Source organism: Penicillium malachiteum (assembly GCF_028827825.1).
Source record: "Penicillium malachiteum strain IBT 17515 chromosome Unknown utg000001l:1.0-8184562.0:1.0-8186909.0, whole genome shotgun sequence".
Lineage (NCBI taxonomy): Eukaryota > Fungi > Ascomycota > Eurotiomycetes > Eurotiales > Aspergillaceae > Penicillium > Penicillium malachiteum.
In genome coordinates, this window is record NW_026643094.1 from 2,229,529 (window position 1) to 2,256,187 (window position 26,659).

The 26,659-nt window shown below is 46.1% G+C and overlaps 11 protein-coding genes across 11 annotated transcripts; 4 read left to right on the plus strand and 7 right to left on the minus strand.

Annotated features, from left to right (window-relative positions):
• Positions 1–251: 251 nt before the first annotated feature.
• On the plus strand, positions 252–1,018 carry N7483_000828 (alpha/beta hydrolase; the record flags this gene model as incomplete). Its single annotated transcript, XM_057084266.1, has 2 exons — positions 252–632; positions 704–1,018. The coding sequence occupies 2 exons, from the start codon at positions 252–254 to the stop codon at positions 1,016–1,018; spliced, it is 696 nt and encodes a 231-aa protein (XP_056950415.1).
• A 604-nt stretch (positions 1,019–1,622) lies between these two features.
• N7483_000829 (uncharacterized protein) lies at positions 1,623–2,804 on the minus strand (the record flags this gene model as incomplete). Its single annotated transcript, XM_057084267.1, has 3 exons — positions 1,623–1,998; positions 2,055–2,431; positions 2,499–2,804. Coding segments are annotated over 3 exons (1,059 nt in total), but the record flags the coding sequence as incomplete, so codon positions are not given.
• Positions 2,805–5,002: 2,198 nt separating this feature from the next.
• Positions 5,003–6,279, plus strand: N7483_000830 (uncharacterized protein; the record flags this gene model as incomplete). The annotated part of the gene is made up of 2 exons (XM_057084268.1): positions 5,003–5,882; positions 5,960–6,279. 2 exons carry the CDS (start codon positions 5,003–5,005, stop codon positions 6,277–6,279), a joined length of 1,200 nt encoding a protein of 399 aa, XP_056950417.1.
• Positions 6,280–7,371: 1,092 nt separating this feature from the next.
• N7483_000831 (uncharacterized protein) lies at positions 7,372–8,396 on the plus strand (the record flags this gene model as incomplete). Its single annotated transcript, XM_057084269.1, has 3 exons — positions 7,372–7,452; positions 7,521–7,744; positions 7,817–8,396. 3 exons carry the CDS (start codon positions 7,372–7,374, stop codon positions 8,394–8,396), a joined length of 885 nt encoding a protein of 294 aa, XP_056950418.1.
• Positions 8,397–8,642: 246 nt separating this feature from the next.
• N7483_000832 (AP-2 complex subunit mu) lies at positions 8,643–10,043 on the minus strand (the record flags this gene model as incomplete). Its single annotated transcript, XM_057084270.1, has 2 exons — positions 8,643–9,637; positions 9,707–10,043. 2 exons carry the CDS (start codon positions 10,041–10,043, stop codon positions 8,643–8,645), a joined length of 1,332 nt encoding a protein of 443 aa, XP_056950419.1.
• A 716-nt stretch (positions 10,044–10,759) lies between these two features.
• N7483_000833 (ERF4 family protein) lies at positions 10,760–12,585 on the minus strand (the record flags this gene model as incomplete). The annotated part of the gene is made up of 2 exons (XM_057084271.1): positions 10,760–11,812; positions 12,580–12,585. The coding sequence occupies 2 exons, from the start codon at positions 12,583–12,585 to the stop codon at positions 10,760–10,762; spliced, it is 1,059 nt and encodes a 352-aa protein (XP_056950420.1).
• Positions 12,586–12,728: 143 nt separating this feature from the next.
• Positions 12,729–16,790, minus strand: N7483_000834 (CHAT domain-containing protein; the record flags this gene model as incomplete). Its single annotated transcript, XM_057084272.1, has 1 exon — positions 12,729–16,790. One exon carries the CDS (start codon positions 16,788–16,790, stop codon positions 12,729–12,731), a length of 4,062 nt encoding a protein of 1,353 aa, XP_056950421.1.
• A 371-nt stretch (positions 16,791–17,161) lies between these two features.
• N7483_000835 (uncharacterized protein) lies at positions 17,162–18,254 on the plus strand (the record flags this gene model as incomplete). The annotated part of the gene is made up of 3 exons (XM_057084273.1): positions 17,162–17,298; positions 17,367–17,552; positions 17,609–18,254. The coding sequence occupies 3 exons, from the start codon at positions 17,162–17,164 to the stop codon at positions 18,252–18,254; spliced, it is 969 nt and encodes a 322-aa protein (XP_056950422.1).
• Positions 18,255–18,540: 286 nt separating this feature from the next.
• On the minus strand, positions 18,541–22,299 carry N7483_000836 (TMEM198/TM7SF3 family protein; the record flags this gene model as incomplete). The annotated part of the gene is made up of 4 exons (XM_057084274.1): positions 18,541–21,224; positions 21,278–21,665; positions 21,722–21,770; positions 21,824–22,299. 4 exons carry the CDS (start codon positions 22,297–22,299, stop codon positions 18,541–18,543), a joined length of 3,597 nt encoding a protein of 1,198 aa, XP_056950423.1.
• Positions 22,300–24,493: 2,194 nt separating this feature from the next.
• N7483_000837 (uncharacterized protein) lies at positions 24,494–25,298 on the minus strand (the record flags this gene model as incomplete). Its single annotated transcript, XM_057084275.1, has 3 exons — positions 24,494–24,720; positions 24,884–25,059; positions 25,147–25,298. The coding sequence occupies 3 exons, from the start codon at positions 25,296–25,298 to the stop codon at positions 24,494–24,496; spliced, it is 555 nt and encodes a 184-aa protein (XP_056950424.1).
• Positions 25,299–25,303: 5 nt separating this feature from the next.
• N7483_000838 (uncharacterized protein) lies at positions 25,304–25,602 on the minus strand (the record flags this gene model as incomplete). The annotated part of the gene is made up of 2 exons (XM_057084276.1): positions 25,304–25,384; positions 25,432–25,602. The coding sequence occupies 2 exons, from the start codon at positions 25,600–25,602 to the stop codon at positions 25,304–25,306; spliced, it is 252 nt and encodes an 83-aa protein (XP_056950425.1).
• Between the last annotated feature and the right edge of the window lie 1,057 nt (positions 25,603–26,659).

Here is a 26,659-nt window from a genome sequence, read left to right on the forward strand (position 1 = left end):
ATATGTGGGAATATTACATGATTCAGCCGAAGCGTTGAGTCGGCATTCATGGATTCATGCTAAATTCAGCTGGAACTTGAAGTAATAACCCCGCTTTCCTTATTTCGAAGTGGTATATATTCAGTCACGTAGTACTTCGAGTTATGTACTCGAGTCAACTTCAACTTTACGGTCTCAGCAGAACTTTTTCTTTTTTACGATAAAAAGCCCCCTATTCTATTTTGTTCCCAACATTGAAACCTCGTCTCAATATGTCTCCTACCGTCCTTTTTGTTCCAGGCTTTTGGGAAGGACCCTCCGTCTTCGAGAAGGTGACCTCTCTCCTCAAAACAGAGGGTGTCACTGCAGAGGTGGCAGAGCTTCCGAGTACGGGAAAAACTTCACCCGGAAATCCTACCATGAAAGATGATATCGCAGCTGTGCGCAACCACATTGAAAACGTTCTCAACTATGGAGAGGACGCTTTACTCGTTCTGCACTCGGCAGGTGGATTTCTTGGTAGTGAGGCAATGCAAGGTTTAGACAAGACATCTCGCGGAGATAAACCTGGTGTAATTGGCATCGTGTTCCTTGCAGGAGCAGTTTTCCCAGAGGGTTATGAACACCAGCCTTTGCCTTTTGCTGTTGCTGAGGTTTGTGCTTATACCCATAAAAGAATCTCCTACTTACCTAGTATGGTATACTAACTTGGTGGTGATATTAGGGTGGAGCTTCTCACTGCGCCCAGCCAGAGCTCTTACTCTTTGGCGACCTACCGGAGACTGAAAAGCCTCAATGGCTCGCAGCTCTTAAGCCGCAGCCAGCTCAGGGCTGGGACGATACAGTTCGCTATACAGGATGGAAGGATGTGCCTAGTACCTACCTGATCTGTGAGGGGGATAACGCCCTACCAGTCCCGCTCCAAGAGCAACTGGCCGGTCTTGCAGGAAGCAGAATCGAGAGATGTAGTGCGGGTCACCTTCCATTCCTTAGCCAGCCAGAGGAGGTGGTGCGCGTGATCCAATCCTCTTTGGTTTAAGCATGAGATTTTCCATTGCTAGATTAGAGAGGGTTAAGTCCTTGATAGAAATTAAACTTCAGGCTCAAAATGAGCCGATATGATGAATCAGATTTCAACTTGCATGTTCAAATGTGAAGATAACTTACGTATTTGGGGGTTTAACGTTGGAAAACCTTGAGTACTTTAGCATTTTACGGGTTAATAGTCATTTAATGGCCTGTCATACCCAGAGACCGAAAGGAGCTTGAGCTAATGCCAGTGTCAATTGATAATGTCACAGCATCTGGTGTCTGAAGTACTCCGTACACTTAAATGTACTCCAGGGCTACATATTATGTAGAATGGGGAAGCCTACTGTGCAATAAGGATACCCAGGTGAGAAGAGCGATGCGATAAGCAATAGGCTGAAGATAACTAGTGGTACTTTGCAACCTTGAAAAGATAAAATATGCATTCGAATTTAATATAAGAATCACGGACCAGAGAAAGCAAGCGCTGTCATTACATGCACATGTGAATACAGAAGAGGCGAAGCGATGGATAATCCCAAGCATAATGTACGGTCGGGAGCGTAAGCAGCGACCTAGCTTGACGAGACTTCCCAGGAAGTCTCTGACTTTACCTGGATCCATTGGTGTGGTAAGGCCTTTTGTTGTGCGTCATTGCTATCCCGTGACAAATCCGCCTCCAAGTCAATATCAGCCCCCAGATCTGAGAGTAGCTGCCCCGGCTGGCTCTGTTGAGAAGAAAAATCATTGGATTGAAGTTTCTGATGGTGGCTGAATGAACTTGGACTGTCACTATTGGTGCTTTTGCGTGTGACGACGGAGATAGCCGATGTAAAAAGAGGACGCAAGACAGGCATACAAGCAGCGGTGATGCCTAGGCAGGGCTCTGCTGTTGACCAGATGGCTACATTTGACAAGGCCCATGTTTCATCCACACTGTTCTTCTCTCGCACTATGGTTCCTAATCTCACAAGACCGAAGACACAGGATCTGTCATTCATTGGTTAGTCATTCTCTACCTTCTCATCAGTAGACGGTGAACTTACAGAGAACCAAGAACAAAAATTCCGAGAAGTGAGACGCGTTGCATACGTGAAAGTTGCAACTTCCATATAAGTGGCATGGGAAGGATGAGAATGACCAGATCAGTTGCACAGTTCATTGAGCTGCCCAGAACGAAAAATAGCCAAGAGTTGATACATTTCCCAGGCAATTCGGCGTTGTATCCTTTGGCTACTGGATTGCATTGGAAAACAATCACGAAAATAACCATGATAGCCCAGGCAAATGTAAAGCTCATCAAGCCATAAGCTGTGTAGCGTAAAGACTTCATTTTGCCAAATATGCGGATATAAAACAACAAAATCGACGTTTTGATAATTGGGATCGAGATGGTCCAGATCAGTTCTGATGCATAGTATGCCTACGTGAACACAGGTCAGGTGGATTCGTTTGATTTCTCTTCATACCATCATATGGTGGGAGCATACCTTTCCTTCAACAAAAAGCTGTGTTGGGTCTTCAGCCTCCACCACGGCTAGATGTTTTCCTAGTCCATGCCTCACACAAATTATGGTTGAAATAGCCATTCCCCATCCAAATGGTAAGGCTAGTAGAATCAGCCAGTCATCCAATCCAAAGACGCATCCTTTCATAGAACGAGCTATAAAGCGTAAAATAACGGCAATAGTCGCCAGGATAGCAACTGTCAAGTTCCCCGCAATGATTCCTGGTCCCCGGTCGGCAGTCATGTCTCCACTCATCTTTCCAGCAGGCAATGAGGCTGAAGTGGCCGTCACTAGGGAAGTAGGTGGTGAATTATTTCAAGTTAACAATTGACTGAAACGCCGCAGCCTGCGCTGATTGTCACTGAATACTATTTCTTAAATCGATCAGCCTTTTTAGGTGCTGGCTGACCGGCGTATTTATAATAATAACTGAATCTAGCTAGTAGGTACTGAATGGTAACATGTGTACTGTGCACAAGCTTTGGGCCCACGTTAAGGCTTCCATGCAAGTGATCGTCATTGACGAATTCAAGTTTGAATAGGTCTGTACTCCGTAATAGGAAATCGGATTCAACAGGCACTGAAACGACTACTCATGCACATGTCAAAATTTTTGGGGTCGAATATTACTATTATTATCTTCGACTGGAGGGCGCCTTTGATTTAATTACACAACCTTCATCTATTATTGAAGCACCCAATCAACGCAACAGCCCTGGAGATACCTCAACCCCTCTAGGGTTCCTTTAGGGTACCATGCCTAGGCGGTCTCAAGTTGGCCCCCCCCCCCATCTTTAGCTAAACAACTAGTATGAATATGGGACATTCAGTCCGAGCCCAGCGTCGGCGATCTCCATTTAATTTCCATTTACCCAATGTTCATGCATAGTGAACTGCTTACGTCTTTGGGGGCACTATACTAGTGTATATCGCATTACGTTGCATTTGGGCGATGTAATGTTGGAGCCCTGGAGGGTAAGCTAGTACCTGTCTAGACTGGTATCAGTAACTACTAGTACGCTTTTCCCCACTCGTTATGTCTGTGTAGGTAAGTAACATTTGAACCCCACATGTGCATGAGCACAGTTGAACACACCAACCACACCCGGCGCATAGTATTATCATGTTTTGATGTGAACCCGTGGACACAACTTCAAGTTGAATATAAAACCTTGGAAGGTGCCTATCTGGCATCGAAGTAAAATTCAAGTTCCTAGCAATGTTTACAACTTGAAGGAATATGGGAATCTGACTATTTGATTTGAGCAATGAAGAACACATAGTAAAATGCTATATCTTCCAACCTGAAGCTATAAGAACCTTGGAAAGGCAATACTTTTAACCAAAAGAATATATGACATTCTCTCATAGTACTTACTCGAAAATTCTACTTCTTTTACTAGGAAAAAAACACCCAAAAAGGCTAAGACTCGGAGTTTTACTTTACTCAAATGTTTTATTTAAGGCAAATTAGATAATATTTGTAGTACTCCATGCATTTTGAAGTAATACTGGGCATGGTTCTATATCAAAAATATTAATAGTGCATTCAGCCACACACTGGTCGATTCAGCTATCACAGCTAAATCTCAGGCTCCAACACCATGCAGTGTCTTGCCAGCAGACTCGTATAAAAGTCTATACGATCGAATGAGAGAGAGAGAGAGGCTAGGAACGGCCCGGGGGTACTACTAGTAGTACATAGTATCATGACTGTATGAGACATATGCATACTAGGTACGTACCTAGGTATAGTATACATCATGATGCAACAATTAATGCACGTTACACATCTAAATTTCCGGGTCCCACTCTTTATGTTGAATGGTGTACTCCGTAGAATCTATTCTGTATTAGCGTTATGTATGAATAATCCTTCGGCGCCACCCCCGGGGCCGCCCGCGCAATTCCGTGCGACCCGTACCTATTTCGCGCTACTTTCCATTTTGGGGAACCTTGGAAAACGTGCCCTTGGACCCCAAACATTTGAAGCTGAAGGCAATCCGAGTCCCACCTGGTCAGCGTTCAATTCAACAGAAATATTGGTACATTCAAGAGTATATCCGTTGAGCATACTTATAGGCTCCAACTCAGATCCGGCGAACTTGAACCTATTGCAAATTACTACTTCACGTTGGCCCCAGGTTCACGCAAGTTACATAATGAGCTCCTCAGCCACTAGCTTTGGGATGTAATTTCAAATTGAATGATTTGACACTAGTGATTCCTATCAGTGCCAGTTATTACATAGCTAATTTATTAGCACGTTTAGTGTCATAGCTTCCAAGGTTGAACGCGTAGATGGAGGATGGGCCGGATCCCGACTCGCGTAATTCGTAATTCCAGCCTTTGTTTATAGATTTTGACTCCTTTCTTCATTTTTATTCTCCCTACATATTACTTGCAGACAGAACCGTTCTTTTGGCTTCACCTACAGTGTTTCTCTTGTTGTGCTGTGTATCACTGAATTTCTTACCCTCCAATTGATGAACATGCGACCTCAACTTGTAGGAGCCATATGGACCCTTCTAGTCGGTATTGAAATTGGAGTAGCAGCCACGAAGCCAGATTCAAGCCTTGCGCATGGTTTTGCCGACGCGACCTATGGTTCCTCTTCCAATGGCTCTGCGACGTGTGTTGCTGGTCTCATCTCCGTTCCGGCCACCTCAGTCAACACCAAGATTCTTCTGGATGAGCCTGCAAACCAGACAGTGGTGACTGAAATCATACAAGAGAATTTTCAAGCATCATCGACAATTAGTGATCGAACGGATGGTGGCAATGTCAATATTTCTGGGACGTATAATATCGAAGCCACTCTTTGTGTGCCTAAGCATAATCCCGAAGCTTCAACTATCCAAATTCTTTCACACGGTATCGGACTCGACCAATCATATTGGGATATTGCTACAGGATACAGCTATGTGGATTCTGCCGCCAATGCTGGATATGCCACTCTAGCCTACAATCGTCTGGGAGTAGGTGCCTCCGATCACCCCGACGCAATTCAAGTTGTACAAGCCCCAATGGATGTTGCAATTCTCCATGGCATCACTAGCTTGCTCCGATCGGGATCCATTGGCACTCAGGCCTACTCCACAGTTATTGGCACAGGACATTCATACGGATCCATCATTCAGCTAGGCCAAAATGTAAAGTACCCTCAGGATGTGAATGCGACGGTCATCACGTCTTTCACCACCAACTTCGATTATTTGCCTTACACCGTTTTCGCCAACAATCCTGCAATCGCAAACCAAGTGGATGGAAAGCGCTTTGAAAATCTTTCGAATGGATACTTGATCACCGATACCAGCATTTCATTCCAACTGCCCTTCTTTAGATGGCCCTACTTTGACACCGAGAGTAAGTGTGCTGAGTTTTGATATTCGGATAAAAAAAACATAAACTTCACTTACTTACGCATTTTCTTTACCGTCCAGTCTATCAGAACCAATACGAGGCACGCAATACATACACAGTTGGTCAGCAGTTAACCCTGTCCGGTATTGTAGCCGTTGCATCTTCATATACGGGGCCAGTAAGCGTGGTCGTTGGACAATATGATTTTCCGTTTTGCGGCGGAAATTGTAGCTATTCAACAAACCAAGCCGCTGAAGCTTTATCAAGCCTGTATCCGGCTGCCGCTGAGTCCTCGCAGACGTACTTGGTTCCGAACGCGGGCCATGTCATCAATGCGCACTATTCGGCACCAGACCAGTTCATGAAGATTAACAATTTCCTGTCCTCCCAAGGATTTTGATAGTGAACGTGGATCTTTGGAGTGACTTCCAAGATTGGCTAGCGTAGTTGATGGTGCAAGTCACGATTCAGCTACCTAGTCATACCCTTCAGCAAATGGGAGTCTCTAGAACTACCTAGAGTAGTGGGGAAGTACAATATGCACCTGGGCAGTATAGGATGGAATGAGCGTTGTGACTCAGCAGGATCAGTGTATACATATATCGTTCAGCTTTTTCCGTGTGAGATAGTAGTACTAGTAGAATATCAGACCGTGACCCTTTTCCCTTCTCTATCTACTCATCGTCTCCTCTTTTACCTCCACTACCCCCAGTGGTGAGCCTGTATCTCTTATTACATGGTCCGCACACATCGAGTAGACGGCAGCTTACCCAGTAAGTAGCAATGTATTGAAGATTGAATACACTAGCTGCTTCTACTACCCACATGTGCATGCAATTGTAGTATCTTGAGTAAAAACATTTAGTTAAGACTACCTAGTGAAGAGGGGAGTCGACGGTCGTTCACTCTATGCCTGTATTTCGTAGAGGAAGAATACAAGCTCACCACTCAGGGCGTGAACAAAGCACTGATTTCAAATACAAGTTGCACAATAATTCAAGTTGCGGATCTTGAAAGTCATGATCAGGAAATATTGAAAATATTTGTTTAGACTATATTCGATCTCTCAGGATTCAAATGTTGAGTTAGACCGGGAACCTGATAACCTTGGAACTAATCTGATATATGGTAAAATCGAATGAAGTACATATGGTATGTTTCAGGGCTTGGAAATTTGAAGATTAATTGCAGCAACCTTGGAAGCGCTTACATCTATTCCATACATAGTTACTACCCTGTTCAAATGATACTTACCGCTTGTTTTCGTGGTAATATGGACTTGATCACTCTTAGTAGAAGCCTTAATATTGATTTGATTATGTATTACAGTATTTCAAGTTGCACGAATTTACGCGGTTTGATCAAACTGGAAAGTGTGGCCCACATCCAGACATCTAGTATCAAGCACTGAAGAGTCCCTCACCTCTACAACAAACAGTCACAATCCACCTGTGATTCAAGATTCAATTATCACCGACGAAAATCCTCTAAAATGACTGGCCAGCTCGTCTGGCTAATCACCGGCTGTTCCTCCGGAATCGGCGAGGCAACGGTTCGAGCCATCCTAGCCAAAGTAAACAACCTTCCCAAGATTGTTATCCTTGATCAAAATGATCGAACGCATCAGCTAACTCTGAATAGGGCGATAAAGTGATAGCAACATCACGCGCCAAAAACGGCATCAACGGCACAAATCGACTCTCCACGCTCGCGCACGCCGGTGCCGCTGTCCTAGAACTTGACGTGAATTCCTCGCAAGAAAGACTCATGGAAATAGCGGAAGAAGCATGGAAGATCTACGGGCATGTCGATGTGGTCATGAATAATGCGGGTTATATGGATGCAGGTACAACTGAGGAATACAAGTATGAAAGGCCCAGCAAGTCCCATTAAGGTATTACCTTGACCTACTCTGACCATTTATTGAATTCATTTAGTACCGAGCAGTTAACCAATATCCTCCAAACACACGTCTTCGGCCCACTGAATCTATCCAGAGCATTCCTCCCTCTCATGCGGAGTCGTATGAGCGGGACTTTTCTTTTTGCTGCTTCCGCCTCACCATACACAACTGGACCAGTTGCATCGGGGTATGCAGGCTCAAAGGCTCTTCTAGAGTCCATTGTGCAGAAGATGGCGGGTGAAGTTGGGCCTTTTGGTGTTCGGTGTTGTGTACTTGTTTTCGGACATTATCGAACCAACCATCTCTCACCCGAGAATTGTGTTTCTAGTGGACGGAAGACGATTCCGGAGTATGAGGAACTTGATAATCTTGTGCAGAAGATCCTGAAGGAGGGCCATGGGACGCAGATTGGGGATCCGGTTAAGGCGGCTGGATTGACTGTTGATGCTGTTAGAGGGGAGGGATCGTGTGTTGGTAAGGAGTTGCCAATGCGATTACCACTTGGTCCAGATGCATTTGCAGCAATGAGAGGTCATTGTCAGGAACTGCTGAAGATTTGTGATGAGTGGGAGGATATTGCTTCAAAGACTAGTTTCTTGGAAGGAGAAGGATGATGTGGATTAATTTTGATTTTCGACGATGCGTCAGGCTATGAATTGAATTGAAAGGTTGGAAATGCAACTCTTAAGAATGCATTAGATAAACATGGACAAGAAGGTATAAAGGGACTCTCCCGACGCCGGACACCTAAGACTAGAGGAGCATATGTATATGCTGCCCAAACCAAGATCATGTTCCTCAGAATCTATCAAAAGTAATGATTAGCATAATGAATCAAAGGTAGAGGAGAGAAGAAGATCCTACCGAATCTCATAGCTTCCAGCGCGTGTCATATACCGCACCCACTTGACAGAGCTGTAATTGCCCTTCTCAAAGACCTTGAGATACCGAACCAGCAGACCGGACGAAGTAAACATAAGCAAGCTGAACGACAGACTAAGCGGCGGACGACTCCAAGCCTTCTGGTGTGTCATCGAAGTAAGCGTAGCCTCAGCATTAAGCACAAACTCCGCCTGGCCCGAGAAGCGAGGAATCTTCCAGACGATATTATTCTGCTCGGGCTCATACTTCGCGCGTCCCTGGCTAGTACGCTCAGTAGTCTTGGCGGTATTAAGAGGAGTCGGGATTCGAATAACAACGTTCGTAGCGAAGAGCTTCGCACTGTAATTCGCTTTAATCGCAACGCTATACTCAACCTTCGTTGTTCCAATCTCCCGCACAATAGGATGAACCTTAAAGGGAAGGTTCACATTCTCCGTAGCGCGGTACCGCATTAGCTCGAACTCGCCGTCCGGCGGCACGAACGAGATAATCCGGTCAGCATCGAATCGACCCAGCTTAACACATTGATGGAATTGGCAGTCCTCCAACGTGACAGAGCCCGCTGCCGCTCGAGTCGTCTTCCCCGCGCCTGAGGTCCCGCCACCACCACGGCTCTTCATGGCGCCGGAGGTATCGCTTGTGTCGAGGAGTAGTCGGTCGTTTAGTCCGAACTTGCATTCTGGGGTACCGGATAGATATGCTCGCATGACGATCTGGCCATTCACATCCGCGCGTAGGACTGTGCCGGTCGCTGACATCAGGAGGTTGACGTCTTCGATTACGTCCACGAAGGCTTCGTTCTTGCGGTATTTGATATCCGAGCGACGCCATGACTGCGCACCGGTCGCTTGCATGGTAATTCGGCTTGAGTCTGTAGGGGAGTTCGCAATGGCGGACTTGACACCTTCGGTTGTGATGTACATTTTCAACGTATCGGTCTCGGTGTTTTGAGGGTATCCAAAGTCGAGGATTTCTATACGCAGAAGCCCAGAGTTAGCCTGTAAATGACACAATAATAGCGAGAAAAGGGAAGTAAGCGCACCATCAAGCAACTCATAAATCAGCACAAAGTTGTTCTTGACGGCCTCCTCGTCAAACTTGGTAAAGTAGCTCTTTCCCAGCAGTATCAGCCGGTAGAGGAACTCAAAGACCAAGGCAGCATTGGCATTGCTCTTCGTCACGGCGACGATGTAGATATTCTCATGCTTAACATGGCTGAAGGTGGTCGAGCCCAGGGTCAGGATCGGGGAGCGGACTTGGGGATTGGAGATGACCTGAATGCGAAAGATATCGGCGAGACGCGGGCGGCAGTCACTTCGGAAAGCGCGAAAGATGAGGTTCTCGCCCTTCTGGTTAAAAATCAGGATCCCTGAAAGCATCTTGGATATCGAGGGCTCATGCCATTGAGATTCGGGGGTGAGAGCTCTGGAATGGTGGATGTGGGGATCTTATCGACACCGCCTGATATTTCAGGGTTTAGTTCATCTACACTCTCAGGGTCAATATACTACTTACTTTGAGTAGGTTCTTGATAGGATATCTGGTATTTAATTGCGGGTATATTCCTGGTTTCTATTATCAAGCTGTGTATTGCAAGATTACCCCCATTTTGAGATACCCCTGAGAAGCTCTCTAAGATAGATAGATGCAACTGCCAATCTATTGTAACATTGAATGTGAATATCGCATTTCAATATACGGAGTACAGTAAGATATTAGGAAAGTAGTGTATTCTCAATGTAGACTCAAGGTCTTGTATTTGCGTTTTTGGGCTCTGAATAGATCAACAAGTAGAGCCCCAAGAAATAATAGAGTAAGGTATCAACAGAGAGGTCTGAGACCAAGCCGAAAGTAACAGAAAATCTCCAGCGGCGAGATGCAATATTAAGAAAGTTTTGGGAGAGACATGAAGGATAGATCGGAAGAGAAGAGAAGAAGAAAGAAGAGATAGGGAGGCAACGTATTATGCGGGAGAATTGAAGAATCGCCGCTGAAGAGGGGATATCATGCAAGATCAGGGAGACAGAAATTAAAAAGATATGCATCCAAAAGGAACAAAGAATGGGAAGTGAGTGTGCTACCAAATGCAGGGCAATCAAATCACAGGTCCAACACCAGTACTGGGTCTGGTATTAGGTAAAGACGGTGCCTCACTAGGCACAATACCGACCTTGGGATCAGGAATCTGAATATCGAGCGACATGTACGCTGTGCGCCGGAGACCCCAGATTTTAACTCCATCTTTGGCCCCAACTTCACGGTTCCATCTTTCCAACCACGATTCAAGGTGCTGCAATGAACCCTTCACCCCAGGAGCATTCAAGTCATCCCAGACCCAACCAGTCAACATTCCCAGTGCGCTATCGATCCAGTTACGCAGACTGTACGGATCAAATGCCTTGATCAAGCTATTGTTCACCATAGATATCACCTTGCGAAATTCTTGCTCCGACAATAATGGATCCAAGATCTCGGGGTAAAGGTTGGAGAAGGTTGGCGCCAGGTCTCCCTTAATCATCCAATCGCGACGGATGCGAATAATTCGCGTTGTGAGATATTCTGGGGAGTTGATAGGGACATGTGGATTGAAGTGAGGGTAACAGGGGTGCGCGGGGCCCCATGCTAACTCGTCAGCAATGTCGGGCGGGGCCTGGCCAGTATTCGATGGAACAGAAGCGATCTGGGATTGGGAACGGAGCGAGGTTGTTGACTGTACATGACGCGGTTGGCCACCCTCACGGTGATGAGTGCCGTCCTGTGAAATGTGAACGGCCTCGGGTGGTCGCAGGTTTTCAACATCCCGCGCCGCACTCCCAGCAAACGCAGCCGCCATATCAGGAGTTAATTGTTCGCTTCGTCGGTGACGATGTGGTAGAGCAATGCTTGTTCGTCCACTCTCAGATTCCCCTTGGCTGTGTTCCACGACAAGACTATTAGGAGATGGGGTCAAGCGACTTCTTCGGCGTTCGGGGACACTGAGGAGGGGATGTGCGTCGCGTCGATAACTGAAAGCGAGACTCTCGTCGGACCCAGCTGGATGAACAGTAAGAGGCGTAACACGAGGGACGTGGTTGACAGGGTTGGCGAGTCGAACAGCTGGAGGACGGAGAATTGCAGGGAACGACGACGGGCCCGAGATGGGGACGCACTGTCGCCGCTGTGCTCGAGCGAATGGGGATGCCTCCACGGGGGCAGTACGAGCCGCAAAGGATTGACCGCGCGACGATAATGAACGAGTGAGATTATGTTCAACTTCCCTCCAAGGGTCAAAACCTGTGAAAGACGCCGTTTTGAGGAGAGAAAAGTGGTGGGCTAAGAGAGAGATTGGGCCAGAGATCGAGATCGGCAACACTTTCTCCTAGACCCTGCAAATAAAAATTAGAACATGAAGAGTGAGTGTGTATGTGTATGACAAAAGAGAGATAAAAAAAGATTGAATAGAGTATTAAAGATAGAGAATTAAGTATAAAAAAAGTATTATAGAAAGCAATTGAATCTAAGAAAATTCGTAGATTGACCTCAGGCTGAAAAATGAGGCAATCAAATCCTTCTGGGCCGCGTCAAGGAACCCGCTGTGGGGAGATGACGATGCAAGGGTAAAAAAGATCAGATCTAATGATAGAAAGGGATAGATAGAAGGAAATTAAATAGGACATCAGTAGGAATAAGTAGAAATAAGTAGAAAATTATAATATAAGGATCTGATGGAATTCAAGACACCTCTATTCCATATAACAGTCATCGGATGAGTCTGTTTGTAGCGGTTTCACTTGTATTAAATCTCCTTGTTTCATCTAAGAGGGAGTCAAGGGAGCTAATCCCCATTCTATTTACCTCGCTAACAGATCCTGTCATTAACTATCTCATGCAGGTGTCAGTTTTGGGGGAAATAAGCAAAATATGATGTAGATCGACTTTCATAGTTTATAGGGAATCTCGACGTGGAGGCCCGCAGATCGTGGAGATGCACAGTCCACTTTAGTGGGGACAAATCTGGATCAAAAACACTCATATAAGATAAGATGGACTTAAAAATCGAATAACTAAATGGTCTGGTTCTCTTCTCATTGTTCAGCTGCTTCATGCAGAAATCGAAACCCGCCATACCCCACCAGGGTAAAAGGTGCCCAGAAAAATGGACTGGTCCAATCCAGTTGGACAAGTATTAACTTGAGAGTTAGGAGAACAAACTCCGCGTCGGGCACAAATTCGGCTGGGCTGAGACCAGAACTACCGGGGGAATTCCAATTTTCGACCATTTGATCGATGAGTATACCGGCCTTATCGGGATCCAGCTGCAAGAGATCCATTTGGGCCGCTCGCATCGCTGTTGCTACGGTCCGATGGGGGTTGGCTTTTAAATGCCGATAGAATAGTGTCATGATCAGCATTGAAGCAAAATCACTCACTTTCCAGAGGGATCCGACATAGGCTTGACAACCTGTGCTTAAGACAACATGGGAGAATCCGAGAACTTCGCTACCAATGGTTGCCTTTCCAAATCCACTTAAGCAAGCGGCAAAGACTAATAGATTCACGTTGCTTTGAATAGCAGACATGTCAAGAACACGGAATTCTTGGCCCTGACCAATGGAGATTGATGAAAGGAGGGGGTTGCGAGGGTTGATGTCACCATGCGTCCCAATATGCATGATCAGTGAACCCCCTTCAACATAGCGCTGGAAATCCTTTCGGGTCATTTGAGACGCTTCAATAGGCCAGGTTTCAAACGTGCGAGCAATATTGACTGCTTCAATGCCAGCCATGTGGAGATTAGATTCATTTTCACTTCTGGTTAGACCAGATGGCTCCTCTGAAGGAGACTTGGCTAGAACGGATACCGTTGGGGAGGCAGATGCTGATTTACGCTGGGAAAGGTAATAGAGCACCGTCAGACTAGGCACTTGAGAGACGACAGCATGCATGACGAGCGGCTTCTCGTCAAATGAGAGGATAGAGAAAGGGAAGGCTGTCAACGGATCCGATATGGAGAATATGATATGTGACTTGCTTCTGATGATCTCCGCAAATGGCACAAGCAGCATCTGGGAAATCTCCGAGCAAAGCTCATTCAGGAGCTTCTTCCGGGCTTCCTCTTCTTCACCGAGATAGCCATCCATTTCCCCCAGTATCTGTATGGCCCTCATTACGGGTCGTCGTATATCTGCGGAGCATTTCGATGACTGGTGTACATGCTGAATCCCATCGTTGGTCAAGACAAATGCAATCGAACCTTGAGTTCCAAATGTTGCTTCTATCACGACAGAATCATCATCAATACTCTGATACAAGAGTCTAGGCTCAATGGTAGAGCTCGCAGTTTCGATGAAAGTGGTGGCAGAGGATAGTGTCCCATCTTCCTCTAACACCTTGATATCTTGCTGCAACTGAGAAATTTCGTTCTCTTGATCAGCTGTCAAAGTCTTCAAAGATAACAGGGTCCGTAGTAAGCGCCGCTTGTGAACAGCCGCTGATAGTTGTGTCGTTTTGCGACCATCAGGAAGTCCTAAACCCTTGCTTGTTTGTGTTTGTAAAGATTCAAGTACAGCGCGTGCCCTGGACATCTCAACAAAAAGCAATGCATGCTCAGCCCAGGATATTCCCTCAGGATTGCCATGATTGTGTCCCTTAAGTAGTTGCAATGGAAGTTTTGATTCCTCTGCACAGAGACAGATTCGTGCAAGATTGAGGTATACTTCACCAGTCGACCCAGGTGTGACACTCCACACACGAGCATCCGGATCTGCAGTCTGCTTTCGTCGAGTCTCAACAATTTGCTTAGAGGTGAGAAGTTTAGAGAATGCAACTTCTGGCTCTGATTCCATCATGATAGTCGCATGGTGGCCAATGCGTATAGCGTAATCGAGAGCGTTATCGGTGACAGCATCGAAGAATGTTGGACTCATTTTGGCAATGAGCTCAACTAATCTCCTGCCTCGCTCTAGATCTCCAGTAATAATTGAAAAGGTCAAAGCGTTTTGTCCAACTGTAGGGAGGAACGATCTTATCGCAATGCCTTCCTGGTAGGCTTCCAGGTTCCCACCAAATAGCTCGTCGTCACTTATCGAGTCCAGGATTTCTCTTGCCTTCGACTTATCTCCAATTCGACTACAGGCCAAGATGCGGTACAGATCTCTCGTATAAACTTTCTCACCGTGTTCGTTGTCGCTTGAAAACCGGCGCATTATCTCTTCCGCGCCCAGAATATCTCCTTCATCTATTAGACGGCGAAACCCTGCGTCTGCCGCGGTCCACTTCACATTTACCGCATCGTCTGCTAACACCCTTCGCCAAAGATCCTTGGAATCGGATACTTTCGGCATCGTTATGTCGGACTTGTACACTTCCGTGGGGTAATTCGTGGGATCTTCTATTCTTTCCCGCCAATCACGAAAATCCTCATCATTTTCAAGCCAATCACTCATTCTGGTGTGCCATCCAAGAAAACTCTCTGTATCCTCTGCAAGAGCATAGATTCTCCCGATTTGACGACTGAACGTCCAGAGCAAGTTGCACTTATTTGTTTGGAGAATGGTACGATCTTGATCACCAAGAGGTGTACGTGGTGCAGACTGAATTTTGTCACGGATGTAGCCTCTGACTTCATCCATCATCGATGAGGCCTCTTCAATCAACATGAGAGCAGGGTCTTTATTGAATATATCTCTTTGAACAGCTGCGCGGGACACAACAGTCTGGAATAGAGGAATCATATCACCAACCGGTTTGAAAATCTCGTAAGCGCATTCCCAGGCCTGTCGGGATGTATCCAGGTTAGAGTATTGTGACCATTCCCGATTCCCAAATCGACACATGAGGACTCCAATAACATGAGCCAACTGTTCATTTTTCGCTTTCGCACACCACTCACCAATATCCCGAGCAAGTTTCTTCACACGCTGGGGATTCCCTTTAGAAATACTAAGCAAGATCTGATGTGCTTTCACCAAATATGCATTCCCTTCATCTCTTCCAAACAACTCAAGTGCCTCTTGAAGCTTCGACTCAGCCTCAATCAACAGTTCCAAGTACGGCTCATTCAAAGACCGCCGCAGACGTCCGAGTATATGCAGACAACACCCTTGTCGAAACACCGTCGCCGCTTGACCCCTCTTACAACCAGCGGCTCGAAAAAGATCAAGCGCAGACTCGTAGCATTTTTGCACTTCGTTCGAATAATCAAGCCGAAGATCGAATTCAATCGGATCCCAGAAATTGTGATCCCCGGTCGCACTAGCCCCATCAAAAACAATCAAGTTAAGCATAATTGGGCTCGTAAACGGTGGACAAAGAAGACTATCCGCTTCCATCAATTTCGCATTCGCCATTCCAGCCTTGTCACCCATCTTCTCACATCTTTGATAGTAATCGTCCAGCATAATCCCCGTTTCAGGACTATCGCACGCGATATAAAACTCAACAACCAGACGAGTCAGATACGCTGCGATATTAGTCGCACCATTAGCTTCCGCTACAGCGCGAAATCTAATGAAATTCTTCGCTCGCTCTGTAATAGTCGGTGTTGCACTTTCACCAGGCTTGTAGCTTGTACCACCAGGAGAAAGCTTATGGAAAAGCATTGTCAAGTGTCGAGCATTAAAAGAGAACCATTGAATGATATTGAGAACCTGACTTAGTCCCTGATCGCGAGGAACTCCAATTGGCATGTACTTGTTCACATTCGCCATAAATCTTTCAGAAATCTCATATGGACCGATTATGTCGCCTCGCATGGGGACATTCAGTGGTGAGCCTTGCTCGTGGTAGAAGCGTAGAGCTGGTGGAAAGCGACGGGTATAATTGGCTAGAACGTGGTAGTTTGTGTAGCGTAGACCCCATTCTGGTGAGAGTTGATCTAGTAAAGCGTGAAGTGACTCGAGATGCTTAAATGCATCTGCAAAGTTGCCGGTTAGAATAGAGTATATGGCTGAAGATCGTAGGTGCTCGGCTTGGGTATTCAGATCTGGGTGTGCATCGCTCTGCGCACGCTGTAGATAGCCCCATGCTGCATCGAGGTCTCCTTTGTATTCTTCTGTAAATATTGATCGACCGCATATATCGATGAAAAGGTCGAATTCAAATTTGAATTCGTTTTCGTTTTCGTTTTCATGAGATTGAGGTTCCATGGTATCTGGGTCTTGGTTGAAAGATGACTGACAATTCAATCCAGGCACAGGTGGTTCTATCCATCACCGGATAACAACACAAATAAGAGACCAATGAGTCCCACCCAGTGTCAGGTCCAATAAGGAATATAATACCGCCTTATATCGATTGGTCCACAAGTTATGAACACTCGCCAAAACTTGCCCGATTAGCGTGAAACTAAGCAGTCAGCACGGACTAAAAACCCCACGTACACGAGAAGTAAATACCGGCGGAAGAACCCCTCAATTATGATCTGAGTGGAATTGACTGTAATCTTATAGGTGATCAGGCAACCAGCCGGGAATCTTGGAAGCGAAACAGGTGAACACTGAGCACTGAACAAATTGAAATGGGTGCTGGTGATGACTCGACATTCTTCCTTTATGGAATGGGGGAACGGCCCGAGGCTTTGACCTTGGGATCGTTGGTCTTGGAGAAGTATTGGCAACCAATGATTGCTCGTCATTATACGCATGAGTTGATGAGGTACCCGCCATTTTACGCTAAGCATTTATCTTGTGTTGTCTGGATTAAGCTGATGCTGACTCTGACAGCGAGGATGCTCTTCGTGAGCATGCGTACACGAGCGATGTCACCAATGCAGTCTTCCACGGCCATTCCCGTCTTACGCCTTCCATCGGGCTTGAAGGAGGAGATATCGCCCATCTAAGTCTAGCCTATAACAAAGATCTAGAACGGATCGTCATTGCCGACAAAGGCACCCGGGTTCTACTGAAAGAGTATGCATATTTACCTCCACCACAACAAAAGAACATTTGAACTAACAAATCCATAGCCCCGAGCAATTCCTCACTGAGAATGTATTGAGCAATGCGATTGCACAAGAAAAACTCAAACTATGGTTATCAGCTGCGTACAGCGCCTATGTGCTGAACTTCAAGTTCGCCCGTCGACCCAAAGTATGGCTTCTTACGGGATTATACCTACTAGAAGGGGCACGCACAGTCGTATCACGTGGATCATCCTCGAAGGTCTCTGTGGGAGTCTCGTCCGCTATTATTGGGGCTGTTTCAGGCGTGCCGGTGGGTGGATCTGTGAGTTTGGGCGTTGGATCTACATGGGAAATGGCGATGCAAGTCGCTGAGCCGCATGTCTGGGCGGCGCAGTATCGGTTGGTTGATGCGCGGTTTATCAAGGCTGGAAAAGGTGATGACGTGAAGTTGCCTGTCTCTATGGGTCTTTATCGAGATGTTATGTCTGTTAATACTGCCAGAGGTGGTGAGGGTCGGACTGTGGAGTTGGGGCTTGGCGAGGAGCAGTATCAGCCTGAGAGACGGCAAGCGGGAGAAGAGGAAGATGATGACGATGACTCGGGGGTTGTTGAAGATGATCAGGAGGGCTTGGAAGTGGAGGAATATGAGAAGAGATTGGAACAGGCTATCGGGCTATTTGAGAAGGCTCCGAAGCACTTCTTGCACTAAAGTGGTAGCTCATTTCTACTGCATACATGATAGATTCAGACCATGAGCAAGTTTTGATAGTGTTTAAATTAACAATAGTAAATATATTCTGTTTAGACTATATACAGTATAATGAGTCCAATTAAGCCCAATATCCATCAAGCGCCGATGGCGATGTCCGAGAAAAGATATAGAATAAACAAGAAAGGCTGGTAGTGATCGAGTGTGTAAAATATATCGAATGTGTGAGATGATAGGCGAAATCGAGCCAAGAATGGGGTATCAATCAAGTAAATAAAATGAAACGCTATAGTTTGCGGTTTGCGGAGGCTTGCATGCGTCTCATCGCTTTGCGGTGTAGGTCCGTCATATTTCCCCGTTGCATCTCATCGGCAATGACGGTGTCGAGTTGAGTTGTCGAGGCCTCACGCATTTGCTGCACGGATTTCCATGTGTTGCGAGAGCGTTCAGGATTGTTTGGTGGGGGCGGAGGGGACTGGAATGCCAGTGTGTCTCGGCTCTTATTAATATCCTCGCGCACGGATTGTCGCCACGCTGCCATGAAAGCTGCAGATCTGTCTGGGTCGACAGGAGCAGGTCCATGAGTTGGGAGGTGAGCCTGAGAGTGGGCTGGTGGGACTGGTGGTCGGATCTGCTCCAAGCTGTGACTACTAGACGAGGATGAGGATACTCCAGTCTGACGCTGCAACATAGCTCGTCGCTGGGAAAGTGGAACGTCGTCTGGAGCCTGTTGGAAGGTTTCTTCGACAATCTCATCTCTCTCTTGAGGGCTGGGCATGGTCGGAGAGACGACCCTCATGGGTTCACCAAGAGACTGGCGTGATTGACTTCTGGTGGACGTCCATGGATCGTAGCGAAGGGAGGTTGACGACAATCTGTTTCGCATCATTGTCTCCCGCACTGCCAAAAGAGGTGGTGGCCCACTCCAGCGAGGAGTCTCCACAGGTGGTTCTGGCTCATGTGGAATAGCGACAGTCAAGCGAGGAGCGGCAACGCTGTTGCGCATTGCAGTCATGTCGGTCGGTCCAAGTGGACTAAGCGCAATTGATGACATATTGTGAGCTACAAGAGGGGAAATGGGCGTAGCTGTGGGCTGCACTGGTGAGATGGGCTGAGGGGTTGGTTGAATCGTGGGTTGAGGGAGAACCGGAGATGTGATTGGCACAGGAGGCTCAACATAAGGCTGATCGGGGATTGTTGGAGCAGTGCTTGCTATGACTGGGGGAGGCTGGGCGTTGAGAGGAGTCTGCAGTAGACCTTTCATATCAACTGGTGCAGGGGCTTCCTCCGGAGCCTCGATCTCCTCTGGCATTTCGGGCTCAATTTCGATGGGCTCGAATTCAGGAGCTTCCGCATCTGCGAGATGCTTTGCCCATTCTCTGGTGCGGAAATTGTTGACGATTCTCGAGGTTCGCTCGGGAATGGTCTGCACAGTGGAAGTATCCAACTTGGGTTTCTCCACCCGCTTTGGCTTTTGCAGAAGTACCGGCTGATCAGGTTGGATTTCCTTCACGCTGCCGGCCAGGGAGACAGGAGCAGCCGGAGGCTCCTCAGCTTTTTGCTCGCTGGCAGGGGGAACAATCGACTTGCTCTCTGAAACTGATTTTTCAGATTTTGTCTCCTCATTCTTCTCAGTCATAGTTTTCTGCTTGTCGGGTATCTCTTCTGCAGCAAGAGGAGCTGAACTTGGTGTACATTTGGGGTCATTAGTGCTTTGAACCTCCGTTTTGTGTTCGATAGTGCTGCTTGTTGCAATGAGAGTGGTCTGTTCGGTCTTTGCTTCAGTAGTGAACCCGGTAATCACCTTTTCAAATGCAGCAATCTTTGCATTGACAGTGTTATTCGATTTGACACTCTTGTTTGATTTGACACTCTTATTCGATTCGGGAATGACTGTTTCCTTGATTACCTCGAGTTTTGTCTCCTCATTAACATCCGTGACCGTAGTCTCAGTGTCCTGAGCGCCCGCATGAATGATGGTTTCAGGCTCTGAGCCAGTCGCTCGGGACTTCTGATCGGCGAAGGGGTTGGTTTCAGTAGCCTCAGAAGCCGCATCATCATTGGAGGCATCTTTCGGTGTATCCTGAGCGGTCTCTTGAGCAGCCTCAGGTGCAGCTTCATCGGCCTCAGACACGAGACTGGCCCTGTCGGAGACAACGCTTAGAGCGTCGTCAATGATTCCAGCTACAGTGGAAGATGAGTCGGCAGTAACCAGAGCCTCCTGCGACTCTGACCTTGCATGGTAAGAAAACTCATGGGCACTTCTCCATGACATTCTGTTCACGAGTGATCGACCCGAGAATCGCTTTGATCGTGGCGATCCTACTTCGGACCCAATGACAGCTCCATGTTCAGAGTCGGTATCAGCGGGGATATTGGTCTCAAGTAGTAATGCCCTTGGGACCGAAGCTGGAACACCTGGTTGATCTGAAGTTCCTTGACCCTCCTGAATGGCTTGCTCATCGAAACCCTGTGGGTGCTGGGCATCTGGGGTTTCACCTGATGCCTCTGCAGCAACCTCCTCAACGGCTTCGAGATTGTTCCCGGATTCAGAGGCTTGGGCAGACTGATCAGCGCTGCCAATTTCCTTCATCTCGACCGAGTTGCCCTTCTCATTGACGGACCCAAAGTTATCGGATCCTCTGCGAGAATCGGCCACCGCGGTCTCGGACATGGATGGCGTTTTGCCATCGCTGCCATTGCCATACATTTGCTCCCATTCGGCTCGCTCCTTCATGTTTTTCTCTTCAATCTGTCGGCCCATTTCAGCTTCGGCTTCTTCCTTAGCCTTGTCCGCTTCATGGCGCGCGGCCTCCTCCTTCTCTCGCCGTTCTTTGATGACCTTCCACAGCCTCAGCTGGAAGATCACACCGAAGATGGCAACAATCATGTTGACAGCGGACTCGACACGGATGCTACGCGTGATAGGGTACGTGTAAGTGTTCAATGGGAATGTATCATCATTCAAATCTGGAGAAAAATTAGTGATTGGTTCAATTCATTCCCAGGTTGTGTTAGCTTACCCCAGATGTAGAGCCAGAACTCTTTTAGTCCAGCTCGGCTGTAGCAGTCAATACCAAGGACTATCGCTGTCGCACCACTAAACGCAGTACACAGAATAGATCCATATGATCGAGTGTAGCGACTGAACGAAAGACAGTAGAATCCTCCAGCAAATGCGAGGATGAATCCCACTTTCGGTCCGTCTTTGGTAACAAGACCACCAGCTTTTAGGGTTATAAGCCACATTCCGATGCAGAAACCACCGAGAAGACAGCACAGGCCTTCGGTGATCTCTTTGAACACAAGCGCAAGGCCACCGAATATGGCACCAGTGGAAAAAATGGCGACCAGGTATGCGCCTTGCACTGCATTGCTTGCTGGTGGACTCATCACATATTCGATCAATACCTAATAGTAGTACAGTGTCAGAATAGGTCGCTGTAGGCACATGATAATGAACTTACGGTAACACCTAGCGCTGCCACAAATCCGGTCGACAGGAAAATGTAAATTCTGTCAATCATTAGCATAATGAAACTTTTCCTCTCATGTTTCACCATCCTTACCTCGGTTTCCTTATTCCGACAAATGCCAAAGCTGCACCCGCTGCCAGAAGTATGAAACCTCCAACACCCAGTGCCGGTGTGATTTTAGGTTGAATAGGAAGCCCTCCACTGTAGGTCATCTTCGTTGAGTTGGTGCTCGATTGACTGCCCGAACCCGAGGAAGATGTACCGAGTGAGGGGACCGAGGTATCGGAGGCGAGTTGACTGGACTGGGACGTCTGCGATGTGGAATTGGAAGTAGAGGTCGAAGCAGTAGTAGCAGCTGAATTAGTATTGGTCGTGGATGCTGAAGCAGTCCCAGATACTGTGGCTGTCGCGGTCTGAGTAGGAGCATTGTCTGTCGTGGTGGCTGTCGCGTCTGCCTCATCTCTGGGATCGAGTAAGGGATTGACATCTCGTGCCAATTCCGTCGGTGCCGTGATGACCTGCCTCCAGTGAAGGCTAATAACCAACACCAGCAACAGATACCACCGCATCGTGAAGCAATTTTTTGGTGCGGCGGAGTCGCAACTGGTAAGTGGGAAGTTTGTGGTAGAGCGAACGCGTGACTTTCGTCTGAACTTTTGCACCTTTTGACCTCGATCACTGACACATGACAAACATGCACTCTAAGATGAAACAACGTTCGTGTACGACAACGAGCACTGATGACAGAAAACTAATAAGAAACTCGAAGATCCAGGAGATATGGCACACAAGGCCATTCAGTCAATCAATGGAGTGGACCACGAATACCCCTACATATATGAAAAAAAGAAAAAGCTTCACGCAGGAAAATTAAAATGGATTGGATCCAGAACAACCTTGTAGACCCATCCAGGTTTTTTTTCTTTTCTTTTTAGGGGGTTAGTGCCGACAGGTACATTAGTACAATATGGTGCATCTCGAAGGCTGGTTGACTGGTTATAGAGCCACGCGAACTCCATAGGGTCCATACACCAAAAGCTCCACTATGTCGATCGAGGGTTCACTTGGGCACTCCCTGGTCATGACTCGAAAAGTAAAAAAAAATATTAATTATAGAATTATAGAATTATAGAATTATAGAATTTTCAAAAATTAATTGGATAAATTGAACTCCCCTGTTCTCTATCATAAGTTCGTTTGTTCGGAGATTGCACTTTTTCTATCATCCATACGGAGTACATAGTTCCTGACTCCGAATCCTCCAAGCCTTTCCCGGATCTACTGGCCGGCCACTAGGATTTAATTGGACTAGTTTAATAAATAGTCAGGCACAAGAATATTTTTTTTGAATATTTTGGAATTTTTGAATTAATACGAGATTGAAAAATTTGTATTTCTACTACCGTTGATCAAGGCTCTATCCGACGGGAATGCAGCTCTCCAGAAGTACCCAGAACCCTGATCTGTCACATCTATTTGATCCCATGATACCTCCAAGTTTATCTTCATATATTTAAACTTGGAAATGTTCACCGTAATGTATAGACGGAGTTCCACCGGTACAATTTCCCTAAAAAAAAAAAGTCAGACTAGTGGAATGGATACCCTCTCGGAGGTATCACTAGCGAACTAATGAACTAGTAGTCTAGGGGTTCAATATAGTGGGGCTGGAAACCCGATCTGTCACACATCATTGAGCTCTGTGCTTTTTTCCCCTTTATTGTTCATGCATCTCTGACCTATCATAACCTATCATAACCTTACTCCACCGCCACTGTGCCGTGCTTGCATTGTTCCTGCTGAATGGTTGGGTATCAAATTGACTTTTCTCTTTGCTTTTTCTTTTGATGCTCGTAAGTAAGGAGAAAAATGCTTCTGATCTGAGACAACACCGCTCATCTGGTTCCAACAAACGATAATGCATTGTTTCATTGGTCGTGCATTTTCCTATGCATTTAACTGGAAACAATGCATGCTGTCTTTTCGTGTCTTTTCGTGTCTCTTCGTGTCTCTTCGTGTCTCTTCGTGTCTCTTCGTGTCTCTTCGTGTCTCTTCGTACTCCGTATGCACTCGCTTTCAAGGTTCGAGTGCGCTGTTCAGGTACACCGTACACGTGTTGGGCACAATGTGCCAAAATTAGAGCAAATTCAGTAACGTCTTATGGAGGGATACCCTGTTAATAATGTACCTGAATATACAATAATTTGAGTCACGGCAGTTTGGGATTTGGAATACGGGGTAGAATACGTGTTAATTGTGGAGTGGTTCTAAGGCTAAGCTATGGTCAACTGGTACTTACAAGGATTAATCAAGTTTTTTGTGGGAACATCGGCTTATTAGGTAGTATGATAAATCTTGTCATAGATTGGGTTCTTTACCTCATTGGAAAGAATCAGCTACTCGAAGAAAATAATGATTTTAGATGAGAACAGCCCTGGATGTTTACTAGTATAAGAATCCTTTCAGCCTTATTTCATAGCCAACAATATAGGAATACGGGTAGAAAAATCGGGGCAAAGTGATATCAATAAATCAATGACCAAAGAGGAAAAAATGGAATAAATGAAATCAAAATACTTACACGATCAAGAACTCAGATTCCCCTGAATTAACCTGGATCGGTGGAGGCTTCGGAATTTCCGGGTGACTTTCATTGCACTCATAAATTGAACATTTGAACAGGTTTTTCTTCTTCCCTATCAGCACCTGCAATGATGGATAATCCATAGGCTTGCCCATTATAGGACTCGGAGTCAGCATATCCTAGTGGGACCCGTGGACAGTTGCAGATGGATGACCTGCAACAGCAGTAATGGAACCCAGTTGTGAGTCAAGAGGACCTGCAATAATATCCACCTCATATTCCCTGAAAGCTTTCTCGTACTCTTCAACTCTTGCATTTTTGCGGAGAACGTTTTTAGCCTCGTAGTACTTCTCTCTTGTTGTATGGTTTTCTTTTCTTGATCGAGTCCTTGAGAAGACCTTGGGGTCTAGATCAATATATAGAATTAGCCACCCCACGTTCATGCCACATAAGAAATAATTGATACCAATCATTTTCAATATCATGACTAACTTCCAGGCAGAGCTTTTTGCACGTTTCGAATGTTCAAGATCAGACCTTCCACCGACTTCACCGGGAGATCAACATACCCCTGCACGAACGAAGCAAACCTTGGAAAAGATGAGCGAAATCGTGGTTCCAGACCTGATCTAAGCCATCCAAACACTCAAATTTGAGTTCATCATACGATATCAGGGAATTATCCTGAATTACTTTGCCACCATCATCAGTGATTAGATTCAGTGCATCCGAGCTATCGGCAACCCTGTAAAATCAATTTAGTTTCAGACATTTTCCATAATAGAAGATCTACGGTGTACTCACCTGCTGATTTATGATTTCTTCAACGAACTCCCATATACCCTCGCGAACTTGAATGTACCAGATCTTTGGATCGACAAACCCAACCTTACGCCCTTTCCAAGTCTTGGTCAACGATGAAGAAAAGTCTCTCTGTAGCAAACTGCCAATTAAAGCTGCTAGATCCTCAGCGCAACGAGTCATAGGCCCTAGACTATCTGTAAATGGGTAAACGGGGTGTTCTCTCTGTTGAGATATCCTGCGGAGCCAGATGAAGAGCCACAGTAGTCCTAGGTTTTATTAGTGTCATTGTATTTATCCACCGCGACGAACTTACACTAGGTCCAATCATTCTGTCTTCCTGTTTATATCTGCCAATAACATAGGGTGTTTGGATTTGTCCGTCAACAGCAGATAAGCCACCTGGAAATCCATGGCCTTTGAAACAAGCCCACTTCGGGTTCAAAGACTTGGGCACTTCTGATGGCTTCAGTGAACACACGGGCATCATGATATACCGAGAGGTTTGTTTTTCTAATGATGATCATCCCAGCAATAAGAATCATGTCCACAATAGGTCCACAATATATGCATTATTCCTGGCCTTGGCACCGAGAAAAGCATACGCTCCACACGTGGTGTCCATTTCCATAAATGCCTCTGTCATGATATTGTCTTTGAGAAGTATCAGTATTCCATGCAAAGTGCCGCGGGTCATCTAGCTTTGTGGCGATATCAAGAACTTGGTCGACTCGAGGGGTGGATATAGCTGCATTCGGTCCGAGCCCGCTGTGATTATGGTCCCCCATCTGCTTGAGATAAATCCTGACGAGGTATGTGGATTTCAAGGTCGAGTTGGACGGTCTATCTTGAAGTTCAGTTGCTGTAGTGGTCAAAACATTAGTTATTTTCATGGGAAACAGCAGCTATATTGCTAGCTAGTTGAATGGGTGTGATGTGATGTGATATAAGATCCGTGATCTCTCAAGTTCACATTACTTGTACTTCAAATTAAGCTTCAAAGTTGACGAGGTCAAAAGCTCACCTGGGCAAGTTCCAGAAAAATATGAAGGTCAACCGAACTCGTAGTAAGAAAGAACGAAGAGTGAGAGGAAGTTGACGAGAAACAGAAATGAGGAACTTCTGAAAGTTGGTGACTATTTTCCAAGGTTGCTATATTTGTATCTCCTTGTAGCTCTCCAGGGCTGGAGTACATGATGGTCAAGGTTCAAAGCATTGGATACTGTCAACTTCAGTGCATATAAAAAAGAAATTTACTAATAATTAATACTAGTAGTAGCCACCTGTCACTCTTCTCACAGCCAAGGCAGTACTGTATCATAATGTATACATTAAGAGGCTCATCAGATGGTTTTAAAATATTTAAAGTGCCCAGGCTTGCATCCATACTAGCAGCAGTACATGCACCGTCTAGTAGGCGCGTAAGATATTATGAAGTTACTGGTACATGTACCAATTCTGGATAAGAATTAGCCAATAGAGCGACAAATTACTACAAGGATCATTACATTCTCTAATATATAAAATCAAGTTACATTCACACT